The following is a 25865-nucleotide window of genomic DNA, read 5'->3' on the forward strand; positions in this document are numbered from 1 at the left end:
GTTTTTTTTATACAGAAAATTGTTTTTTGAGGTAAAGTATGTAAATAAATAAATAAAAATGCATTAATAATCATTGATGAGGACAACTGATCAGATTTTGGATATTTAAGCGTAGTTCATCAATGTATTAGCAGTTTTTTTTTTTTCCACTTAAACTAGTAATTTCAATAAAATAATCTTAAAACTAGAAGTCACGGAATTTTCATAGCAGCATGTTGGAAAATTGGAAATAAGAGTTAGTGTGAAGAAAATCCACATTAAAGATTAGTAATGCCTAGAAATGCACGTCGCAAGAAAAAGGATAGACACGAAATTAGACATCAAGGATCGTTAATGTAATAAATAAATGAGTTTTTCCGGTTCCAGATACACCTAATTGCGATGGAAATTAGCTGGGTAACAAATTCCCATTCGTATGTACTCAAGCAATTTTATTTATCGTTCCACACAACTTTATTAACAGTTGCATACTTGCATTAGAATAGTGGATAAGTTTCTTGGATGCAAAGAGAGCATCATAGCCACAAAATGAACTAGAGCCTAGCATTACGTAGTTGTTGCTTAAGCATCGGTTGAATATACTCTTTAAAGCCATCAGGAACAACTGAATCATTCAAAGGATCCTTCCATGCCTCCTCGTACAACTTCGGATACACATTTCCATCGTAACGTCCAAGAATTGAACCAAGGTAGTGATCAGTGTAGTTAAATGCATCAACAAGCGCAATTGCATTAGGACGGACCTAACCACACATAAAATCATTAGCCTTCATATTAATGGACTAAAATATAAACACCAGAAGATGCTATTGACTTGGAATCGTTTAGGACAAACCTGTGAATATAAGTTTCTCAGCTGCTCACTTGCAAGTGATCCTTGTTTTGGGTTAATGCAGCCAGTGGAAAGAAAATCACCCAGATGTTTATGAAGTAGAAACAAAGCATAAATGCTGCAAAGAACTTCTAATTGCTTTTTCACTCCCTTTCCAGGTATATCTTGCTGCAACTTCTCAATAAATCTAAAAAACAAAGAGTTTGATCAACTTAAGTGTAGAATATTCAAGCAAATCCTAGTTTCAAGTAAAGAATTCTAATCTTTTAAAATAACAAAAAGTTGTATATTTTGTTTGGACTCCTTTCAGTCTCTTCACCTGAAAGAAAGTCCATCACACTATATTTCCAGTATAAACATTAACATAAAAAAATATTGGAGGAAGGCGGACTACTATTATCTTATTATTTATGTGTATCTCTAGGATATATTCAACTCACTCTTTCCTGGGACAATGCAATATTATAGTAAATCTAGATAAGCAATTAATAATGAAATTTATAAGAAAACAACCAACATGTAAAATATGGAAGAAGCTCACTTGGAAACAACAATTAACTGGCAATGAGCAACCGCGGCATCAACTAAATCAGCAGCTAGTTCTTGAAAACCTGCTGCCAGAAAAGCCATTAGCAAATTTCAAAATAATATCCAACCATGTTACACAAATTACAATAATAAATCAACATTCAGTTATATGAATTTTTTACATCTTGAGGTGATCTATGTATATTTTTTATGATAACAACTTCATTTTTTAAAAATTTTTTAGCCTTTAAAATAGCTTGTAAGTTTAAAATGTGTCATTTTATTATCAGTGTTGGTATAACTTCTAGATTCGCCTATCATCTATACAAACAAAATGAACAAAAAAGATGCAATTTAAAATAAAACTGCATCTTCAATCTATTCTTCTAACATGTAAGAAACCAGCATCATATCTGTAGTCAGGTGATTTCTAACAAAAACATCATATAGATCAGTCAACACAAACCACTCCCCACCTCCGCTCTCCACCATCACATGCCAAGTAAACAAAATCAACCACAAAGGACAATTGCATATAGCTTGTGACCTAAAGAAGATTGAAGCATTTACCCTCTTCAGGGTTAGCAAACTTGCTAAGATTTTGAGCACAAGCAACTGACATCCTAGAAGCCCTAGCTTCAAATGCTTCCAACACTACATTAGGCTTCAACCAATCCTCAGCTGCAGGGAATAAAAACAAGTATAGTATTACAACTCATAAAGGACACAGGCATGGTTAGTACTAGCAGTATTAACTGACACCATATTTGATTTGGATATCGTGAAACTTATGTGGTTAGAGTTGGCATAGTCTCCAATTTCACTATACCCTTTTCAACATCAGAGTGATATTGCATCAGTTGTTCCACTCGAGCCATATAAGCTGTAGTACCAACGGGCTTATTTCCAGAGCCCAGCTGAGAAACAGTCTTCATGAGATGCCTTGCCACCTACATCAGTTTTTCTCTAAGTTGTCAAAACAACCTAATTATTCCTAAAAAAGGCCTCCTAAAGCAGAATTCACAGGGATGTAATATGAGACACATAAAATGTAGAAAGAACATGAGTAGACGTATGTTATGCATGACGTTAAGACACAGCCACATAGAGGTGGATATGAAAATTAAGAATCAGAATTTTCAAGTATTTCATCCTTTTAGAACATTCTTACTTTTCTAACATGCTACAAATTTGACAATTCCAAAATCTTTTTTTTTTTTTTTGTTTGAGAATAAAAAAAGTACCACTTCGTATTTTAAAGCTTCCAAAACCAACAAGCATGAGGGCTTTACCCCAAAAAGTAGGTGTTTTAAAAAAATGTATGAAAGCATGTCAAATACCAGCAAAAATCTAGCTCTGAACAAAAAAAGGTAGGTTAGTTGTCATGCTGCACATTAAATCCTGTTAACAGCTGTGGAAGGACTTAGTAAAGACTTAATTAAATAATGATTAACAAAATGATTGTATAAGATTTTTATCTTTTAACAAACCTGTAACAGAAGCACAACATTGTCTCCTTCATACGTGCAGGCAGGAACATAAACAGCAAATAACTCAGGGAGACCACTGCTACAAAGGTAACCATGACCACCACATAGTTTACGGCATTCTTCAATTCCATCCTGGAAATTGAAGTTAATTTAAACTTAATTGAACATCAAAATTCAGAGTTACAAAGGATAATAGCACAACGACAGCAGAAACACTTCATCCATTTAAATGCAAGGATTACTCATCCAGTCAATTATCCCCATGGCAATATATTACAGTACTGCAATTCAGGAATTTTAAGCTCTTTTTTCGATCTGAAGCCAGAAATTTAAAATAAATATGATGTATAATTGTGCTTGCAAAATATGTAAACCTTAACGTGCTGCTCTAGTGTTATTTTTCATTTTAAACTGACAACTAGCAGGATGCAGGATTGTAATGCTTGAAGAATCACAATTGTGATGACCTGTTTGTTTGTGTTTTTATAAAGCACTTTTTAAAAATTAAAAAAATGTTTTTTTTACAACAATTAGATTTTTTTTTTAAAAAAAATTCTAGTACTTTTAACTAAAAATATAGTTTTAAGGAAAACAAGCTCTCTTTTCAAAACTTAATGCAAATGCACTCTAAAATCTGCACCCAGTTCATTGCAAAGGTTTTAGCATTGATGTTCAGTCACACCCATCAATGTCTTCATAATAATGACATATTTCAAACAACAAAATGAAATGTATAAGGCGTACACCAAAGAAATGAGAGAAAATGAGTTTCAACACACGGAGAGAATATAAAGATTGAAAAAATCCCCCAGATGAAACCATAGCAAAAACCATATTTTAAATGCTATCTTAAGCAGCTAAATAATTAATTAAATTAAACTAAATCTAAGACCAATCAGTAGAGAAATGAACAGAAGTAATAACATACAGCAGTTGCTGTAGTAGTCAAGGATTTCAATCCAGCAGTGCATGCATGAGCCTCAGGCAATGTTGAAAAATCATTAGCTTGCAATCTTTCCGTCACATCCATATAAAGCCATTTCAGCCACCCACCCACAAATCTGAAAGCATAAGCAGAAGCCAGCAAAGGGAAGAGCCTAGCCTGCTGTGTTTTGTAATCAATCACCTAAATGGAAAAGCAAAACCGCACAATAAGCACACTACACTTAGAATGAAACTAATTCAAACCACATTTTTTATTTTGACCAGTCAATAGATCTAATTACAGAATTCAACATCATACAATTATATTTAATACACCAGATGAGGAGGAATCTTATCACACCTCCCATTACCTGTGTTTCTAGACCTCCATTATGTGATCCAAACTGTCTTCTAACAGCACTATATCTTGTAGCAATGCAAACTGCTCGAGACAAAGCAACTGATGCATCAGCTACGATTTTCTGTCTCACATTTACCATAGTACCATAAACTAATTGTCTTGGAACATTTGAGCTTACATATTTTCCTTCTCTGGTAACCTGTGAAACCCTGGTAGATTAAAAGAACAGAGCAGTTACCCCATGAATCTATTGGCAAAAGAGCAATGCTAGAAACACTCCCTTTGACACATTCACTTCAACACATTCTTTATCTCTATTATGGGATAAATTTCATGTGAGTCGCACCAAAAGCCTAGGCCCACTCTCTTTAGTGGGGCTAAAATGAAATTCACCCAATTAATGCAGTGCTGGAAAAAAAAAAGTGTGTCAAAGGGTTAGTAGCTAGTATTTTCCATTGGGAAAAACTAACAAGCTCATCGTGACATTTAAAAATTATTATAAAAAGTCATGATACTATATGCTCATTTTGTCACAGATCCTCCTCTTTCCCTCACCCTCAAAAAGTACTGATGAGTTCAACACAGGATGAACACAACCCTTTATTCCTGTTTCTATTTTGTTGATGGCAGTTAGCTATTCTTAACCATCTTTTCTATCTAGTTACCTATGTAAACAATCTGAAAGGAAACATTTAACAGGAAATATGGCAAACAAAGATGTTGCACTTTCAAGATTTGATTGTTAAGGTTTTTTTTATTTTTGAGCATTTAGAAGTTTGTTTCTGCTTAAAAGTAAAATGCTCTCAATTCATGGAGAAAATAACTTTAAAAATTCACTAATAAATTCACTGAAGATAATGATACTAAAGATTTTTTTGTTCAGTTTTTATTATTATTAGAGTTAGATTGAGTTTACCCCTATGAATTCACCTCACCCAATTTTAATGTGCTGCCCTGTGCTCTAATTTTTTGTCATTTTACCCCCACAGATCATTCGAGTATTATGAATTATTAGAACCATAAAATCCGTTATGGTGAGGCTAGAGAAGGGACAATATGTAAAATAGAAATACCTCATTAACATTTGATTCCTTGGAATTCGTACATGGTCAAATCTTAGAACTCCATTGTCCATGGTGTTATAAGCTGCATTTCCAAATTTCATCCCAATATCACCAATAGTTATGCCTGGAAGAGGCAAGTGATCATCCAAGCTCCGCAGCTGGACGATGAAACCTTCAAATTGTACAAATAATTAGTTAATTTGCCTCTGAATCTAACACCAGAAACTTCGATGACTAAATTTGGCAATTACCATGCACTCCATGGTCTTCACCACCAATAATTAGACGGGCATAAGCAACAGCATGGGTGGATATTTTACCCAATCCACCAGGCCACCACTGTTTAAATCAATGTCAGAAGCATGATGTAAATCCAAAATTATTTTATAACAAGTAGAAGCAGTGAATGCATAAGAAAGGTACAACTCTTTTCCCTAAATGTTACTTGTTAAAGCACTTGGTAACATTGTAAGATGTAGAATCTTAAACGGTTAAAAATAGTAAAAGACCAGTAAAGGCTCACAGGAGTGATAACCCATTTCACTCACTTTGCTGGAAGTCAATGTGGGGCTATGGATAACAAATTCGTCTGTTTTGGGATCAAACGTTGCAGTTGTTTCTAGCCCTTGAACATTGGACCCATGACCCAGTTCAGTTTGGGCATAGCAACCAATTATTTGCATCCTATAAGCTAGAGGCAACCACTTCTGCTGCTGTTCGTCAGTGCCTTGTCCTTGGATAGCAGGCACAAACATTCCCTGCAAAAGAATATAAACAACTAAAATTTAGTACACAAAGCAATGCTACCCAAAATATATATATTCCACGGAAAGTGAAAACACCCGCTCAATATTATATTTCTTTGATCTAACACACACATACACACATTCATCCATTTTTTTTTATGTTATCAATATATTTCTTCTGTATAGATAAGTTAAGACATGGAAGATAAGAATGCAATCAGGACAAGTAATTGAATTATACCCAATGAAGATCCGTAAATGCAGGTTGATCCACAAAAGATCTGAGCTTATAAGCTTCCTGTTCTGTAAGAACAATAGAGAACAATAAATATTAATGTAATAGACAACTAAATGCGTCCATAGGAAAAAAAAAGATCTGAAAACAAATGCAAAGTATACCAAGAGCAACAGAAAACTCACCATTAAGACGGAGCTCGTTGATCCTTTTCCATGCATAAGCTGCTTTTCTCAAGGTGTTTTTAAACAACTCCTTCCTATCAAGCGTGGTTCTATCATCCTTTCTGAACGCCTACAAATGATAGTCAACAAACCAGTCAAGGTTTCAGATTTTCAAAGAAGCTAATAATCCTCATGTATCACCAAACTAATAGAAAAGGTGAAGGAAACGGAAAGCGAGCTACTTCACATGCTAGAGTTGAAGTGTAGAACAGTTATTTGTGAAACATTTACTACCTGCTGACAGACCCTACGTAAAAAAATCATTTTTTTAACTTATTGGAGAAGGTTAATTCACTTTTTTTCTTCTTCTTCTATTAGTGTTTATTGATAAATTTATTCAAACAGAGCCTACGTAAAAAATCATGTTTTTTTTTATAGATAAATTCAGATTCAGAGAAACATAAGACTAAGATCACTTCAACAAAGTTGAGAAAAGGGATTGTAAAATTGAAGAAGGAAAGAGGAGAATTCACCGGATCGCTGGCAACAAGGCGAGAAATTCGATCCGAAAGCTCAAAGTCTTGACGAGAACCGGCCCAAATGATTTTCATGTCCTCAACATCGAACTGCGCCTTGTTCCTCTCGAAAGCCAAGTGGTCAACACCGTCTTCCATTCTTCTGATGTCGCAGCTTGTGGCTTTGGTTTCAGTGATTTGATGAATGATGATTGTATTGTGTTACAGACAGAAGCAGCAACTAGAATAGCGGATATTCCCGTTGGTCTATGTTTATGTTTTCAAAGTGGCAAAAGAAGAAAAAGCAAAGAAGAAAAGAAAACGTGATAACGTTGACTCTTTTACCAGCGCTTTCTATTGGCCGACACGCACATTGGAACTGGATATTTCCTTCTTTCTTATTTTCTTTTCATCCTCTCATTTTCCCCACGTGATTCATTTGTCACTACTTTTCCTTTCACGTTCATTTATATAATTTTTCTTTTCTCATTTTTTTCTTCATATGCTATTTGAATTAAGAGTGAAATAAAGAAAAAACTAGAAATAAAAATGATAAAATAAAAAAATAAATGAATTGAAAAAATGTTATTATATGAATAAAAAAGTATAAAAGAAAAAAAAATCTCTCCATTTATTAAAGTGAGTAAAAAAGGTGGAAATATAAATATAAATTATATAAAAATATTTTTATACTAATTAAAAAATAATTTTTACTCTATTATTTTTTCTTGATATAATAATTTATCATTATAAAATAATTTGTTTGATTTTCCGTCCATAATCGTACTCTTGTTTTCCGTCCAAATCATAATCACTTGTTTGATGTTAAAAGCAACACCTCATATGCACTGCTTTCCTTTTTCGTCCAAAATTATAGTTACCTTAGACCAAACATAACGTAGTGAAATCCACATATTTTTACTTCTCCTTCTTAATTTTCCTCCAAACAAATAAATAAAATATTTAATATTTAATAACGGCTTGCCTAGTGTCTGGGTGAAATTGTCTTTTTATTGGCTTTTGATTATATGGTTAATGACCTCATCAAAATACCAAGGTGCCATAGATTATCCCGATTTTCTACCTCTAGTTCTGTATTTATAATTGGATATTCAAAGTTTACTTTTTTATTATTCTTCTTCTTAAGGAAATCGGAGAATCAAAGTTTAAAAGAATAAAAGTTCTACTTATATATATATACATATATATATATATAAGTAACGACAGGTTATGTAATATGAAATCAAAGCCTTACAAAAATGAGTCTAAGTCCAAATGTTTATCTTAGACTATTAAAACCTGATAAAAAAATCTTAGACTATTAAAATAAAAAGTGTCTATATTAAAAATATCATTAATTTATTTTACCATGATTTCTAATACATTTATAACTTGATTTTTAATTAAAAAAATAATTATCATTTTATTTACTATCGTCATAACGGAAACTATTGAAAATTTGAAAAAGCATGTTAACAAATTGTTTTATCTTAACAAGTTTTATATGTGCAATTAATATATATCCTTCCTAAAAAATTTCAATGGAATTGTCAAAAATAAAATAAAAATTTCAATGCATGATTTTTATTTTATTTTTAAACTTAATTAGAATATATGGACAATGTAATTTTTCATTATTATTATATAATTTAAAAACTTGTTGCTAAATTTTATAATAATTATTTGAAAAGTCATATATATTTAAAATATTTTTTAATTTATTAACAAAATATAATTTTTTATCTTGGCCAAAACACTTTTTTCGTCTCCTTTGTAAAATTATTAAACTCCCTGAACTCCGGTTGAGTTGATGAAAAGCTTGCACGACCATATATAGCCGGTAGTAAATGCAATCCATTAATTAATCCCACCGATCAGAGGCATCTTCCAATCCAGCAAACAAACATTATCCACTGCCTGTCAAGGATTCAATCAATAAACAAAACTATTCGAGCATCTCCCATAATCATTCTTGTCATGTTTTTAAGTTTAATAATCGATTCTTATTCGGGATATATTATCACTGGTACTGAAGGCTAATATGACTTCCAGCCCTAAGAATATAGTCTTGTATAAACAACTGATTCTTATAGTAAAATAAAATTGTGAGATAACATGTAGAACATGTTTTAAGTTCTTAAACTAAATGCACAATTTAGAATAGAAAAATGTTAAATTTATTAATTAGTATCTTTTGGATTCACGTTAGATTATCTAAAATCATGTTAAAATATTAATTAATTTAATTAATTTTATTATTAGATACATGTTTAATTAATTTCTTATCTGTAAAAAAAAAGATAAATGTTCATCTAGTTTCATATTAAAAAATTAATTTTAGATCTATAATTAATTTTGAATTGAAATAATTTAAATACTTTTTACATTAGATAAAAAATTACAATAAATTAAATTTTATTATTAACATTTAAAAAAAAAACATCTTTAACATAAATCACATATATCACATATGCTTCAAATTGAAATCAATTTTATAAAATTGCACCTAAACATATACGTACATAAATATTTTTGGAAAAAAGATGCATACTTATATTTGATATAATATAATAAGACTTACTAAAAATAAATTAAAAACATTAATTTGACTGTACATCAAATAATATTGCACACTTCACCAATTAAATTAAAATTCTGATAAGAGCGCTATAATAATTTATAAAAGCATGATCCCATTCCAAAGGATCTTTATAAGAGTGTCTTGTATCAAGTGCTCAGTAAATAAAACAGCACAAGCATTATTAACGTGTCCGTTTTACATGGCTACAGCCATAATGCACAAGAAATGACTTAAAATGAAGCAAGGTCTTGTGGTGAGTCTCGCATCCTTCTTCTGTTTACAGCCACATACAAGTTTAAGCTCTTTAAATAAATGAAAGGATGGAGCATTTTAAATCCTTGTCAGACTGGTGTGTTGCTTAAAATTTCATCCATGTAGTCTCCACTTCGGATTGGAGTGAATCTACGGTGAAACACGAACAAAAATTTATGTTAACTAGGGACATTAATAAACAATCTTTTTGGGCCATGTGTATTTTAATTTGTCTACCTGGATTAATTAAGATATATATGAATCCTAATAAGAGAACAAACTTGTTTCTACCTTGGAGGACATGATTCGCTACAACAACTTTTGAGGCATTCCACCACACAGTCTGGATGAGGGTCTAAGAAGAATGCCATCTGCAAAATAGAAATTTCTAACACATTAGCAAATAATCATGCTAATTAACCAAAGACCTCATCAAAGTGCCATTAGAATGGGTCAGATTCTGCAGGATCAAATTTGTAGGAATTCACAAAAAATTTGATTTGCCCAGTTTTTTTTTAATAAAAAATAGTTTATTAATGTTAATATTGGATTTATCAATATCAATCGAATGAATTATTTAAAAATTGATTCTTGAAGTGATAATGGAACAAGTATAACAAAATAAAACAACGGAGGAAGGTAGATTATGATTACCGAATAGCGTTCTTTTCCAGTTCGTTTAACCCGGTGCATTGTTGACCTACCAAATTAATGGCAGATAAGTTGACAATGACATGTACTATTATTTATAAAAAAAAAGAAAGAAATAGTTTTGTTTAGGGTGATTGATAATGAGATTTACCGGTATAAACAATTAGTCCACCTCTCCATCAAGTCTCCGATGTTCACAATAAAGGCCCTGAACATGCAAACTTAAAACATTAGCACTAGGAAGGCAAAGCAGATCAAATGTACATGAAACATTTCAGTGACATTCAAATTGATTTCAAAAAATTCAACACAAACTCACCCCTCCATGTAAGGCACATCCTCCCAGACCCGTGGTTCCTTTAACTTGTCCCGACAGATCTGATAATGAAATTTTAAAGTTCTTCGTTACAAGAATAAATTGAAGAAATTACATCTTAATTATAGGACTTGGATTGGGTCTTGTGGATGGATTTTTTTTTGGACAAATCTATTCGCCGGACTTTCTGATAATCCTAGAAACCTTTCCGAGATGGAAGATGAGAATTTATCATCTATAATCTATAGAATAAAAAAAAGGAGATATTTCCATTTTGAATTTGGTTTCCATTTTATTTTAAATCTCTAATCCTGCGTTGGGTTTGAAAGCTCTGTAAATCAGGTATCAAGCACTCTGATGTTCATGGAGGGAATATGCTGAATTTGGTTGTTAGTTTGATTTTGATTGGATCATGGAGGGTCTTGGCAGGTTATTGTTTTTAGCCATTGGATTTGTTGTTTTTTTTAGATCACATAGGAAACAATGATTAATCTTCAAACATTCAAAGTTTAGACAATTAAATGACACAAGTCATTACTAATATAATCATGAATAGATTGAACCTTAAATAAAAACTCATGACCTAATCTATTTAAAGTCAAATCTAAGATGGTCTGTTTAATAAAAAGACTAAATTTAAATTTTAGAAAAATATATTTATTTAAATAAGTCAGACTTAAGCTTGTAAAAAAGCTTATAGTAAGCCAATCATTTATATATATATATATATATATATATATATATATATATATATATATATATATATATTATAAAAAAACATATTATAATAATACTAATAATAAAATAAATTTATAAGAGTTAATATCAAATAAAAAGGTTGAACCTTTTTGGGTTGTCTGCTAGTTTGTTAATTGCATGCATGTTTTCTTAAATGGTTCGATCTTTGAATGTACAATGAGTCACAAATATGAAAACCCTTTTCTATGGTTATTTTGTTTAAGTATAGTTACTTGGTTCATTTTATTGTGGAATACTTATTAATTGGATTTGGTGAGAAGTCTTTTAATATCAAGCTTGGTGGATATATATTGACAAGGTGCAGCAATAACATATATTGTGGTAATCATGGTTTGGTAATTGGGATATACATTGGCAACAAGCCACTTGTGGCCGTGAATGATTTAGTTTGGTGGGTTTTTTGGGCAATTGGATAGGTCAAGTTTGTATATATTGTGTAAGTAGTATAGATATACCTTTTATAATATATTTATTTAGATAAATATCATGAACATATGTACCACCAACTTGTCTTGAATTAGAGCATTTTGTGTCTAATTTAAGTATTCTTTAATGGATGAATCTTTGCATATAAAAAGCCCTAAAATTTTATAGTATAGAATAAACTGTTTTTTTCAGGCTTAGGCTTTAGTTTCATAACGCAAGCCGAACCTATTTATATAAAGTCTCATCTGACTTGGTCTATTTTCATTCCTAGCTACTATCATGCCAGCCGTTGTTGGTAAAAACTGCTACCAAGTGATACCATCGAGAATCGAATACTGGTCGCGTTTGACTCCTGTGATTGTTGAGTAACCATCTGAGCTACAACACCCGTTCGTTTGTTGCTAGTTTTGATATGCACATTCTTTGTAGCATTTTTTTTGTTGGTTTGCTTTATAAGTGGAGCAACTCTTGAAGTGTTCATGTTTAGCAATGTTAGGAGAGCAGTTATTATGAATAGGTGGTTAAACATTTATAGGATTGAACTTTTAGAGGGTATAGTATTGCCTGAATGTTTGGATTGGAATTTGAAATATTGGGTACATATTTCAATATAAATTTAATAAATAAATAAAAAATAAAGATGTTGATATTTTAATAAGATTGTTTTTATCTCAAAGGTACTTTTTCAAGTACTGGTAATTTCTAAACATGCACTAAGCACACGTCATGTGCTCCTATGCACTGTTTTCTTTTTCATGGTACTTCTACCTAAATAAATTTTTCTCATTGACTGACCAAATGGTTCAAGCCTAAAATCTAACACATCCTACATTTTTTTTTAAAACTTACACCCTACATATTTATCAACTTTAATTTCCAAGAATAAAAATACAGTTAATAACAGAAGGTGCCTACTTTTCTGGTAGTATATACTCTTTTTAGTCTCAAATATAAAAAAATAATAAGAAGAAAGATATTCTTATCTTATATATAATGTTAATGTTAATAACAGATCAAGAGTAAGTCAGAGATTATTCAAATAAAAATTACCGTTTAAAGAAAAGATAAAAATAAATAATTTTATTTAAAAAATAATTCCAAAATTTAAAGGTGCAAAAGGTCTCAAGTCCCATGAATGAGTTTTTAAAGTTGCACCAAAAGGGAAGTTAGAACCTGTAGTCCTGGGACTCCATCAGTCATTAGGAGGGTGAGCGCGCCAGTATCTGAATGAGCAGAGCATATCTCTTGGTGAGGTCCCATTTCACCTAACATAACAAAGTTGGAATTATATATTACCAATAAGATCTCATTGGATTTGGATTATAATTGGTTAATAATAGTAAAAAAATACAAATTAAGAAGCAGATTTACAAGCATATATAATGCTATGCTATCTATGATTATGATGAAAGTCTAACTAAGAGTGGTTTGGCAAAGTCAATGCTTGAAAACCTGGATAGCGCAAAAGGCGAAGAAAAGCTGATGGTTTGTCCACGGCACCTATCTTATCAAAGAAATCTTCATCCATATTCAAGGAAAGTGCAATTAGAGAATACAACTTTTTTCCAGCTTCACTGTGGCAGACAAAAACAGCAATAACTACTAAATTAATAAGAAAGAACAACATAAAAGTTGTAAATTAATGCTCGATCACTCTCCCCTGGCACATATATAATCACCACACACATGCAAATTTGATAGTTAAAAAACTAAGCATTTTAATTATGATGGTTAAAAAAATTACTTCAAACCAAATCATTAATACCCCAACGTAATGCATATTTGAGGGGCCGGGGAAAGGAAAGCCAACAACTTACAAGAGTTTCCAGTAGATGGCTTCTATTGATGGTCTCCAATTTTCAAGTAATTCTGAAGTTTTTCTCGCAAGACAAATATGTCAAATAAAGCTCATATGCAGCCACAAATATGGTTCATATATAACGAAACCAATACAATTTAGGATAGGCATACTAGTTGGGAGAGAATGATACCTTCCGAAGGCCATTGATTCAGCTTAACACTTGCTGAATCCGCCATAGGACCAATATAATAGCTCTCTTTTGAATCACCTTAATTATATTAGCAATGATGAGAAATTAATTTGCCTTCTTTCTAGTTCTAGAAAATGAAATTTTTTAAATTAAAGGACATAGCCATAAGTAGTGTCTGAAATTAGTTAGCAAGAAAAAGAAAAATACCATGGAGGCCTAAAGTAGGATCCTGAGGAGTATAACCTCTAAATTCCTTGCGGGCCAACTTCATTTTCTCTCCTGGTGGAAGTGAGAAGAACCTCTTACTCTCATCAAAGGCTTTGACCAAGTCATTCTCCACGCCATGGTTCACAAGGTAAAAGAAACCATACTCAATGCACGCCTATTATACATAAAAACAGTTCCAACAATGTCAACAATACAGTGTATTATATATGACATTTACTTAATTGATGATGATGAAATGAATAAGAAACAAAAAATTAAGTTGAGAGGGGATGGAAGAACCTGACCTGACGGATGGAAATGGCAGTGGAAAGAGGATCAGGTGAGGACAGATCTATGATAGGGAGATTCATCTCCTTCCTTCCTTTCCCAATTCTTACTTACAATAATGGCAGGTTCAATTCTTCAAATGTTGGGTTGCCTCCAATTTATTGTTAATAAATATATTAATGTCAATATGCTTGATATATACTATTCTATGGGGTGTGATTCAATTCCTTACGAAATAGGATCATGATCGATGTGGGATCGCCTCCAACTTATTTTATATTAATCGCAATATGCATGGCATATATAATATGGGTTATGTGTTTCCTTACGAAGGAGTCTCATATGATCCATGATAGATCCTCCACCACTGTCCTATGACGCATTCCAACCTGTCAAATCGATCTAATGCAACATGCTATATCATATTGTTTAACATTATTTTTTATTTTTACGTAAAATTATATACTAATATCAACTAATAAAAAAACATAGCCTGGGTTATATTTAGTTGAATGACTGAATTTCACTCGATAATCAACTATTAAAATCAAAGTTTCGATTTTTCTTTTTTTAAATTCCACGAGAATAGGGTCGTTCGATCGTTAAATCCAGTGGCGGATCCAAGATCCTAAGACAGTGAGTGTAAATTATAAAAAATAAAATGAGTGGGTTCAATTACATAAATATAAATAAAATAAAATATAAAAATATAAAATTTTATTTACAAATTTGATAAATTTTAAAAAATGAGGGGATGCAAGTGCACACCCTCACAGCTATGTAGGTCTACCACTGGTTAAGTCCCTTTATCGCATATAGAGGGGATAAATTGTTTATCAATTTAAATGGTCGATCCAAATCTTCCTACACACAAGTCAATTTCCCTAAGTTGAGTGTGTTTAGATGAGAAAATTTAAAATTCTGAAAAATTTTAAATTTTAAGAATTTTAAATACTTTAATTGAAATTCTTTTATTTTCAAAATTTTGTATTTGGATAAAAAAAATTAAAATTTGGAGGTGAAAGATAATGAATACAAATATAAGAGAAGATACTATTGGTGTGCTTCCAAAGATAAGAATATTAATGCGACATCGGAAGTCATAGGGAGATCGAGACACGGCGGCGTACACCACTACACTCAACCACAAATTCATTCAACAACAAACTTGAGATTATGAAAGGAGTAAAGTCCAACAACACTAACAACAAGAAGGATCTTATTGGTCTCCTGAGATTTTACAAGACACACATCAGGGTGAAATTCAAAGAAAATAGTTATTTTAGGCAAATTGACTAATACTTAACAAATTTTTTGAAATTGAAGGAACGTGTAGTAACTTGTGAAGTTTAAAGGTTATGCCAACATCATTAGGAGATATAAATGATGCAAAAATACTTAAACCTTCACCATTGCCTATGAATATCTTATTTGGTCCAAGTCGTAGTCAACCCAAAATCATGCTCACTAGTTCAACCTCGGAAGGGAATGTGCAAGCTGGTACCACCTGGATTCTAGATTCTAGAGCCAGCTTTCATGTAACTGGACACTCACAGAATATCAAACAATTCACCCGCATGACCCAGACCCTCTGTGCCAGCGAGCACCTCCATCATGTGATGGATAGCGATGCCTGCTCCCCTGACTGACAAGTGTAATTCTACGTGTCCCTCTACGTCCACACCCGATCGATGCTCCATGAGCTCAGACGGCGTTTCTTGAAAAAGATGATCATCGAAATGAGGGAAGAGTCGCGAGTTCGAGAATGAGATTTCTGAAACTTTCACGTGGAAGGAAGGATGAAGGTTACAAAGAAAATACACAAACCTTTTAGAAGATTCTTCTATCAAGAAGAGAATTTCAATTTCTCATCTTTTATAAGAAAATTGAAATTTTACATTTTAGTTGTTTAAAATTCTACTTTAAAATTTCAAAAATTTAAATTCTTCATTAAAAAACATTTAGATAATGAATTTTAGATTATAAAAATTTAAATTCTCTAATAAATTACTTTCCTCAGTTAAGATTTTCTATCCAAATGCACTCTAAAGTTATTGTTTTTCTCTCCGAAGAAGTCAGAGAATGACGAGAGGGTTACATCTGTCCAAAATGCTGGGACTTTTGAGGTTTTAAAACTCCAAATTTTTAAATCCAGATTATATAGGTCGTCTCCAAATCTCCTTTCCTAATGATGCCAGAACCCCCACACACAAGTCTGTGGCTGAGATTGGATTTTATTTTTAGACTTAAAACTCTCGCAACACGTTAAATCATTGAAAATCTATCATTATGTGAATAATGATATAAAGATTCAGGATTCAACCCTTTTTGTTTCTTATATTTGTGCTGCATTACTTGCCTTTTAAGTTTATCTTATCATTTCAACCTTTCCCTTTCTTGAATTTTACACAATGCTCAAAATATTTGTATTATCTTAATTAGTAGATAAGGCAATTTTTTACTAGAACGGTATTATCGCACGTGAGAAACATTTTTCTTTCGTTTTAAACGTTGCTTGCTTCTGTACTTTTCCTAGTTTAAAATGATACTTAGTTGTCTAAATGATACGAAAAGCCTAAATCCACGGGATTGTTGGTTCTATTGGAATTTCAATAATGGAGATGAAAGTATTTTAAAAATGAATAGTGAAACTTATGTATGTCAAGTTTATTAGAAAATAATTTTATAACAAAACATGTGAAATCTCGGCCCAAAATTACTAAAAATTAATCAAAACTACCTAATTAGCTTGATTTTTGTGTCAAAACTTTAGTTGGTAATACCATCACTACTTTCTTTCCTTTTCTATTTTTTTATTATTTTTCTAAACTAGAATTATATAGATCAACAGTTCAATAGAATCCATGCAAAATCAGTCAAGTTTGACATCATTCTCATTCATATACTTTGTAGAAAAGACATATGGCAGAGTGGCACTTTTGTAAGGCAACTAGGAAAAATAGAGAGAATGTTCTAGATGTTGTCCTCCAACTACGGTTGTGCTTTTTGCCAAGAGTTATATTATTTGAACATCTAAAATTGACTTATAATTTACATTTGGGTATAATTACTTCTATCCTCGTAGAGATTCTATCCGACTCCACAGAATTATTTCCTGTGGAGAATACCGATAATCTACATAAAAAAAATTACTTCTTCGATCTCTCTTACCTTTTATCTCTTTGCATATATATACATCTCAAATTCCCAAGATACAACATTTTTCTGTACACTTTTGATGTTCAGCAACATTTCTCTTCATTTTAACAATTAAAAAGATCTTAATTCAAACGAATTTTCGGAAATATTTAATTTTGAACTAAAACATATCGGTGTCTTTGATTCATGTACCTAATTGAAAGTGTTGCTATGTCGTCCAAGCATCTTACCTAGTGAAGCACACTCCTTGATAGGAAGAAAAAAAGAAACATATATATTCTCCTACATTGGAATAAAAGTCTCTATTCCTCATAAACTATGATTCGAAAAAGTTAATGGAACAAATATGACAAAATGAAGCGACTGAGAAAAGTAGCTTATAATTACCGAATAGCGTTCTTTGCCAGTTTGTTTAACCCGATGCATTGTTGACCTAAAAAATTAATGGCAGATAAGTTGAGAATGGCAACAAATAGTAGATCTCTTTAGGCTAATTGATAATAAGATATACCGATATAAACAATTAGTCCACCTCTCCATCAAGTCACCGATGTTCACAATAAAGGCCCTGAAGATGCAAACTAATGAAAACATTAACACTAGGAAGGCAGAGCAAATAAAATGACATTTTTAATGTAACCAGATAGTCTACAATAAATAACATATTTCAGTGAGATTCATATTGGCTTATTATTCATGATCTCACCCCTCTATGTGAGATACATTCTCCCAGACTCGTGGTTCCTCTAACTTGTCCCGACACATATGAAAATATTGAAGTCATTGAACACAAGAATTATAAACTGAAGAAGTAATATCTTAATTATAGGACTTGGGTTGGTGTCCTAGGAATACATTTTTGTTGGACAAATCTTTTCATGGCACGTGATAATCCCAGGTATAACAGACCATTCCAAGATGGAACTCAGGATTAGAACTAACAATGAATTAAGAAATCAATCGTGCAGACCCAGACAGAAGAAGGCAGGGAGAGACCAAGAGTAATAAAAAAGTATTTTTGAACATATTTATTAGTGAGCGTTATGTCATCTCTCTTGCAGACTCTTCAATGAATTTAAACTCAATGTTAGCAAATGAACAATTTATGAACTTTGGTTCTAGAAAATGTTGGGCTTTTTCTTAGGAAACTCTTGTTTTGGAATTGGAAACACTTCAAAAGAACTATCACCCCAAATTTTATAGGTACACCAAAATGAGCCTCAAAACTATTAACAAAATGGAAGCAAGACCTGCAGTCCTGGGACTCCATCGGTCACTAAGAGGGTGAGCGTGCCAAAATCTGAATAGCTGAGCAGATCTCATCGTGAGGTCCCATTACACCTAATTAAGTTTGAAGCCATAATATCTATAGGAATAAGGTCTCATTGGATGATTGGTCAATTACAGCAACATCAATAATAATAATAAATGACATAAAGAACCTGGAAAATGCCTTTTTCTAATGTCTACTATACAGATTGAACATGAATAACTATAAACATGAGAATATAAAAAATGAAAGAGTTTAATTGGTATCCACAGTCAACATAAAAGTTTTTATACTGTCATATTAGTCATCCAATTGAAAATCATCTTTAAAATAACTTTTACAGTGCGTTTGGATGTGGAAATTGAATGAAGTAATTCATTTTTTTAAAGAAATTGAAATGTTATGTGGTAAATTTTTCAGTTTAGACAAAACATTTAGAAAGCATTTAAAATTCAAGCATTTTAAGGGAGTATTTTAGTTAACTTAAAACACAGAAATTCAAATTCTTTCAAAAAGTAAAGAATTTAAATCCGCCGCTTCTGCTCCCTCCCACCGCTGTCACCTCGCGACAAAAGCGACGTCAAACTGGTCTCGAAGCTCCTCCTGCAGCACCACAACCCCACCCTCCAGCTCCACAGCATCACCCTCACCCCCACCCTCCTCCGCCTCAAAAACCACTCCAAGATCGCCCTCTCCCTCTTCCAGTGCGCCAAAACCCTCCCCAAGCCCCCTCTCTCCCACTCATACTACACCCTCCTCATCGACACCATGGCCAAGATTCGCCAATTCGACGTGCATGGTAACTCATCGTCGAAATGGACCAAAGCCACCTCACCCCAACCCCCTCTACTTTCCTAACCCTAATTCGCCGCCTCATCTGTGCCGGCCTCACGCGCCAAGCCGTACGCGCCTTCCACGACACGACGCCTTCTCATAAACCAAAACGACATCCGAAGACATCTACGTCTTGCTCGACACGCTCTGTAAGTATGGCCACGTCAGACTCGCTCGTCGTCGAGGTTTTCAACAAAAACAAACACACATTTTTTAAAAAGAATGTATTTAATTATTTAATCAAAAAAAAATTCAATTTCTTTATCTAAACACAAAATCTTGAAAAAGAAGAAATTTAATTTGTTTATCCAAACACAGAATTTTAAAAATGAAAGAATTTAAATTGAAGAATTTGAAATTCTCAAAATTTAAAATTCGTTCGAATTTTAACTAAAAAATTTAAATATTGCCAATGAATTTTATTTTTTTTTAAATTTTGTGTTTGGATAAAAAAAATTAAAATTGTGAGTATGAAAGAAAATGAAGGCAAAAAAAAGAGAAAAGAGAAAATATGATTGGTATGCTCCCAAAAAGAAAAAATACTCTCCACGTCGACAAGTACCTCTGTCGCGCGCGTGATGGATAGTTTCATGTGCTCCTACACCCATGCTTCACGAGCTCAGACGGTATTTCTTAAAGAAAATCATCGGTGTAAGGGAAGAGTCGCGAATTCGAGTGCGGAATCTCAAAAACTTTTCATGTGGAAGAGAGGATAAAGATTATAAATTATTTTCCTTAGTTAAAATTTCCCATCCAAATATACTCTAAGATAGTTATTATAAAAATCAATAAATTTACCATACATATATCATATATTATTCATTCTAAACTGAATCCTTATCTTTGCATTAGTGAAAGACTGAAAGGAGATAGAGTGGAGTATAACAAAGTGAAATGGAGTGAAATAGAATAAAATTTTCATTCCATTGTTGAAATATAATTACTCCACCAATAGTATATCTTATCATATAAGAGGAGCAGAATGAGAAAGCAACCTGAGAAAAAAAAGAGGAAAGCGGCGTATGAAAAAATCGTTAAGGAAAGGTAACTATTTAATAATGTAAATAATAAATTACTGGTTCCATCTCATTGCTCCCAAATTTAGGGGGAAGAAAAATGAAAGTACGGGATAGAATTTGATGGAATGAATTGCAATGGGTTCCCTTCCATTCTATCCTTTGTTTCATCTCCTTCCAAGCCGAAAGGAAGATCATATATATTTGAAGCCCATTAACAAGCATGTATAATGCTATGGTATGATCCAACTCTAACTAAAACCGTCAATGCTACTAAACCTGGATAGTGCAAAAGGCGAAGAAAAGCTGCTGGTTTGTCCTCGGCACCTATCTTCTCAAAGAAATCTTCATCCATATTCAAGGAAAGGGCAATTAGAGATAACAGTTTTTTTCCAACTCCGCTGTGGAAGAGAAAAACAACAATATCTTCTAAATTAATAAGAAGGAACAACAGAAAACGTGTATATATGAATGCTCGGCCACTCTTCCCCTCGCATATATAATTAACAAACACATGCAGAGAAAGAGAGAGAACTCTTGAATGAAAATCTAAATCAATTATTCCCTTGACATTTCCAGAAAATAAATAATAGTGAAATGCTAACAATACACTCTCTAACATGCTCTACTATTAGCTGAAAGCCTAAAATTTATTGGAAATAACAACATTTGGGAGTCCAACTTCTTATTTAACGAGTTCATCTATAATTTTGTAATTTTTAAAATAAATTTTAACTAATAGAAGAAAGTGTGTTAGGAGGAGTGTGTTGTTAATTCTCCTCTAAATAATATGCTAATTAGAGAGTATAGAAAAAAAAAAAAAAGGATAAAAAAAACCAAAAAGAACAACAGAAGATGTTGCTATTTTATTATGCTGGAGTTTACAATGCATAAAATATATTCCATAGGGAAAACAAACAAAGTGAGGGTAATACAACTTACAAGAGTTTCCAATACATGGATTCTATTGATGGTCTGCAATTTCCAAGTAATTCTAAAGTATCCTCGCAAGACAAATATCTCAAATAAAGTTCAGGTAGGTGTACAGAGGCACAAATTGTTTATATTAGTTACCATGGAGCAAGCGTACCTTGTGAAGGCCATTGATTCAGATTAGCACTTGTTGAATCTGACAAAGGACCAATGTAATAGCTCTCTTTTGAATCACCTGATGAACATTATATTATATTAGCAATGATGAGAAGTTTGGCAGAAATTAATAAGAAAAAGTACCTTGGAGTCCCAAAGAAGGATCAGGAGGAGTATAGCCTCTAAATTCCTTGTAGGCCAACTTCATTTTGTCTTCCAATGGAAGTGAGAAGAACCTCTTACTCTCATCAAAGGCTCTGACCAAGTCATTCTCCACCCCATGGTTCACAAGGTAAAAGAAACCATACTCAATGCACGCCTATTATATATTAACAAACACAGTTCAACAATGCAATGTATGGTGATGAAATGATTAAGGAAAGGAAGAAGCTGACCTGACGGATGGAAATGGCAGTGGAAAGACGGTCTGATTCAGCTGAGTAGAAATCTATGATAGGAAGATTCATCTCTTCAATTCCCAAACTGGATTCTATCCTCCACCATCACCTCTCCACAGCTCAAAAGCAATGAATGAAAAGTATTAATATACAAATAAAAATACCTCTTCAGCAGCATAAAAGACACGAGTATGAAAATGATACAAAAATATATTAACGATGGAAAGAGTAAATAGAATTAGCAAAGAATAATAATAAAATTTCCGAAATTATTAGCACAAATTAACCCAATCCCAAGCCCAGGCGCCACAGAAATTTGATCATTAAACAATTCAATAAGTAACTCTGGAATAAGCCAATTTACGCCCCACGTTGGAGCTAGTCAGAAAAAGTGGTCGCCATCGTTGTACAAGAATGTAATGAACTGCTATCATCAAGGACCTTCAAACTAAGCATGATTATAATTTTCATCAAATGTGAAATTGGTGATAAAGGATTTCTCCAACCTAATTAATATGAATAATTATAAATAGTTCTACTAATTCTAAAATTACCATAAATCATCATTTTTTGAAACCAAAAGTCGTTAGTGAGGTAAGAACAAGGATATACAATGAAAGATAACAGTTTGCTGATTGTAGGACTCAATTAAAAACAAATTAAGTTTTTAAAGATTAATTATCAATAAAAGTATGATATTTCGCATCAAAGTTATGATGATAAAAAATATATTAAAAACAAATTAAATGATAACAAACTTAATTAAAAATACACCGTTAAGCCTGAATAGGTTTCCACTTTCGACCATTGATCTACAGCATAGACCTGTTTGAGTATTAACTAAATAAAACAACACAAATATTAATAACACGGGTCCATTTTATATGGTTTGAGCCATAATACGCGAGGAAGTACTTAAATTGAAGCATAAGGTCTTCAAGTGAGTCTTTGCCCCTAACATGCTTATATGTTTACAAGTTACAACCCCATATATATAAAAGCTTAAGCTCTTTTGAATACATTAATGAACAACATTTTGAAACGCTCATTCAGATAGTCTCCACTGCGGATTGGAGAGAATCTGTAGTGAAACCTGCATGGATGTGTAAAACTAAAATTTAAGGAATGTATCTAAACTGGGGACAATAGTAAATTATCTTTTTGGGTTATGTGTATTTCAGTATATACCAACATGAATTTAGTTATATGAATCCAAAATAAGAGAACAAATTTATTTTTACCTTGGAGGCCAGATGATTCGCTACGGCAACTTTCAAGGCATTCCACCACACAATCGGGATGAGGGTCCAAGAAAAATGTTATCTACAAAATAGCAATTTTTAACATAATGTCATTAGACGACCAAATTAGAAAATCAAATTAAATTTAAATAATAAATTAGAGGATTAAAAATTAATTTAACCAATAAACAACCATAAGAAAAATAAAATAGCTCTGAAGACCAAAGTAGGATGTGTTTGGTTGGGCATTAATTATTTATGCGAATCTAAAACGTACACTTATTTGATGATGAAATGAATAATATGAGGAAGGAAGAACCTGACGGATGGAAAGAGATCTATGATAGGGAGAGTGAAGGTTGCAGTTGCAGACATCTCTTCTAAGTTCTACAAATCATACTTTATCAGCAATCACTACATTGTGGCCAGAGCACATTCCCTCTTTTTTTTTAATTCACCGCTAAAAGTTTTTTTAATTAAGAAATTATAAATAAAATCTTATATTTTATTTTATCTATATTTATATATTTAAATTTATTGACTCGGGGTCCTGTATCCATCACTGTCCGTAATAGTGCTCTTAGTATGAATTCAAATATTTTGTCTATTATCTTTTTTTTTTATTTCCTTCAAAAAAAAAAATTGTCTAAACTTTTTGACATGATTACTTATTCACATATTGACCTGGTGGGGGGCGACTAACATTTTACTTACTATCACGTGATAGGTGCATATAGAAAAACATTTGTTTCAAAGTTTAATTTTTTAATGAATCTTAATATCCTGTAATTACATTCATATTTTTAAAAATTAATAAAGGTCAATTTCTTAAATGAATATTAATATTTTCATGAATTAAATTTTGACTTCCGATTGAAAATATCCTAAGTTCACCAAAAAAAAAAAAGTTAAAAGTTTTGTGAGATTGCACATATTTTTTTAAAACATTTACATTGATTTTCATTGTAGGAAGATATAATGTAATATTTTCAAATAATAAAAAAAAAATAATGTAATGTATAAGGAGTGTGAATGTTAATAAAATATAGCGATAGGAAAATGAAAAATATTAAAGAAATATAACGAAACTTCAAGAATGTCAATATAATTTATTCTATTATTTTTAAAAGTTAGTGTTTTAGGTTTTACTCAAAAAATGGAGTTCAAACCCACTCCTATACCCGAATAATATTAGAACCATTGAGTTATTAAGTTTCTTTAATATATTAAGGAAAAATATACTACATGTTTTTCAATAGAGATTAAAATTGTATACATCTTTTTTATTATCAAATAAATAATAATATATTTTAAAATTTCGCTCATCTTCCAACTTTGTAACAATAAAAAATTGTCACTATATGTTTAGTTTAAACATGAGGAGAGGTCAAATTCATATGCTTTCAAAAATTAAAAGACTAAATTCATCAGTTTGAAAGTTCAAGAGCAAAAACCACATTTAACCCACTCCAAAGTCTAATTTGAAGATTGTAAACTCTGATTAGTTTATTGGTTAAATTATAATTTTGGTTCTCTAGAATTTAGAAATTCAGTTTTTTTAATTGTAATATTTGGTTCGTCCAGTTTTATAAATGGACAATTTTGGTTTTTCTAGTAGATTATTAACTTATAATTATAATTATTAGAGATATTAAATTAATTATAAATTAAATAAAAATTATTAATTATTAAAAAAATTAATAAAAAATTATTAATCCTAATATAATGTTGCTGCTGATGGAGTTGTGTGCAGCAAAGGAGGTGAAAAAAGTGTTTGAAAAAAAAAAGAGGAAAAACATAATGTTGTGGTTGATTAATAATTTTTTAATATTTTAATAACTAATAATTTTGATTAATTTATAATTAACTTAATAATTCAATTAATCAGAATTATTTATTAATAGTTTATCAAGACCAAAATAACCAATTTATAAAACTAGAAAAATTAAATATTACAATTAAAATTCAGAAAAACCAAAATCATAAATTTGACATACTAGAAAATGAAAATTACAATTTAACCTATTCCATAATATAATGTCTGCCAAAATCCCTTAGATATATTTAAACTGTCAAATGAAACCATTTTTTGCTAACAATAATCCAAATTGATTACAGTGAATATCAATTAGTCATTGGCGTGGAGGCAATATTTTATCGATTCATAATAGAACATCATGCCTGCAATAAACACTGTAAATGGTCCAATTTGGTAGCCCACTACGTCATATGACGGGACTAAATCGTCCGTATAAATCATGGATCACATTAAAATTGTATTTATTTCTCTTCCGAGTCCTGATAAACATTAAATAATTCAAGTTTTATATCTCTTAGTATTAAACATATGATCCATTCCCATGTGAACTCGACCTCCCATATATTGATTATATCATTTACTAGGACGAAATTGAAAGATACTGCCAGATGAAACGACTTTTGAATGCTCAAAAAATTCATTTTAAATGAATCATTCTTTAAATATAGAAAATTAAAAATATTAAAAACATCGGGTTAACATTGATTCA

At 31.6% G+C, this 25865-nt stretch overlaps 3 protein-coding genes across 4 annotated transcripts; all 3 read right to left on the reverse strand.

The window, feature by feature from the left end:
* Window positions 1-313: 313 nt before the first annotated feature.
* ACX1;1 (acyl-CoA oxidase) lies at window positions 314-7235 on the reverse strand. 2 transcript variants are annotated; one of them, XM_026124288.2, is made up of 14 exons: window positions 6878-7235; window positions 6366-6474; window positions 6187-6248; window positions 5748-5957; window positions 5451-5538; window positions 5209-5371; window positions 4146-4344; window positions 3779-3976; window positions 2851-2982; window positions 2190-2310; window positions 1931-2041; window positions 1374-1446; window positions 836-1019; window positions 314-743 (listed from the first exon to the last, which is right to left on the reverse strand). In XM_026124288.2, the coding sequence occupies exons 1-14, from the start codon at window positions 7016-7018 to the stop codon at window positions 534-536; spliced, it is 2001 nt and encodes a 666-aa protein (XP_025980073.1). In that variant the 5' UTR covers window positions 7019-7235; the 3' UTR covers window positions 314-533. The 2 variants fall into 2 exon arrangements, with proteins under 2 accessions (XP_025980073.1, NP_001235548.2); NM_001248619.2 differs by having other exon boundaries at window positions 1374-1443; window positions 6878-7121.
* A 2266-nt stretch (window positions 7236-9501) lies between these two features.
* Window positions 9502-14716, reverse strand: LOC100816981 (2-oxoglutarate-Fe(II) type oxidoreductase hxnY). Its single transcript, XM_003538926.5, has 11 exons — window positions 14348-14716; window positions 14043-14217; window positions 13836-13913; window positions 13662-13713; window positions 13297-13418; window positions 13018-13109; window positions 10663-10721; window positions 10495-10551; window positions 10347-10392; window positions 9984-10063; window positions 9502-9842 (listed from the first exon to the last, which is right to left on the reverse strand). Exons 1-11 carry the CDS (start codon window positions 14411-14413, stop codon window positions 9782-9784), a joined length of 888 nt encoding a protein of 295 aa, XP_003538974.1. The 5' UTR covers window positions 14414-14716; the 3' UTR covers window positions 9502-9781.
* A 5915-nt stretch (window positions 14717-20631) lies between these two features.
* Window positions 20632-22216, reverse strand: LOC100527469 (uncharacterized). The gene is given in 4 exon segments (NM_001249556.2): window positions 20632-21010; window positions 21700-21777; window positions 21843-22017; window positions 22094-22216. Coding segments are annotated over 4 exon segments (354 nt in total). The 5' UTR covers window positions 22166-22216; the 3' UTR covers window positions 20632-20981.
* Between the last annotated feature and the right edge of the window lie 3649 nt (window positions 22217-25865).

The sequence above is a fragment of the Glycine max genome, chromosome 11 (genome assembly GCF_000004515.6).
Source record: "Glycine max cultivar Williams 82 chromosome 11, Glycine_max_v4.0, whole genome shotgun sequence".
Classification (NCBI taxonomy): Eukaryota; Viridiplantae; Streptophyta; class Magnoliopsida; order Fabales; family Fabaceae; genus Glycine; species Glycine max.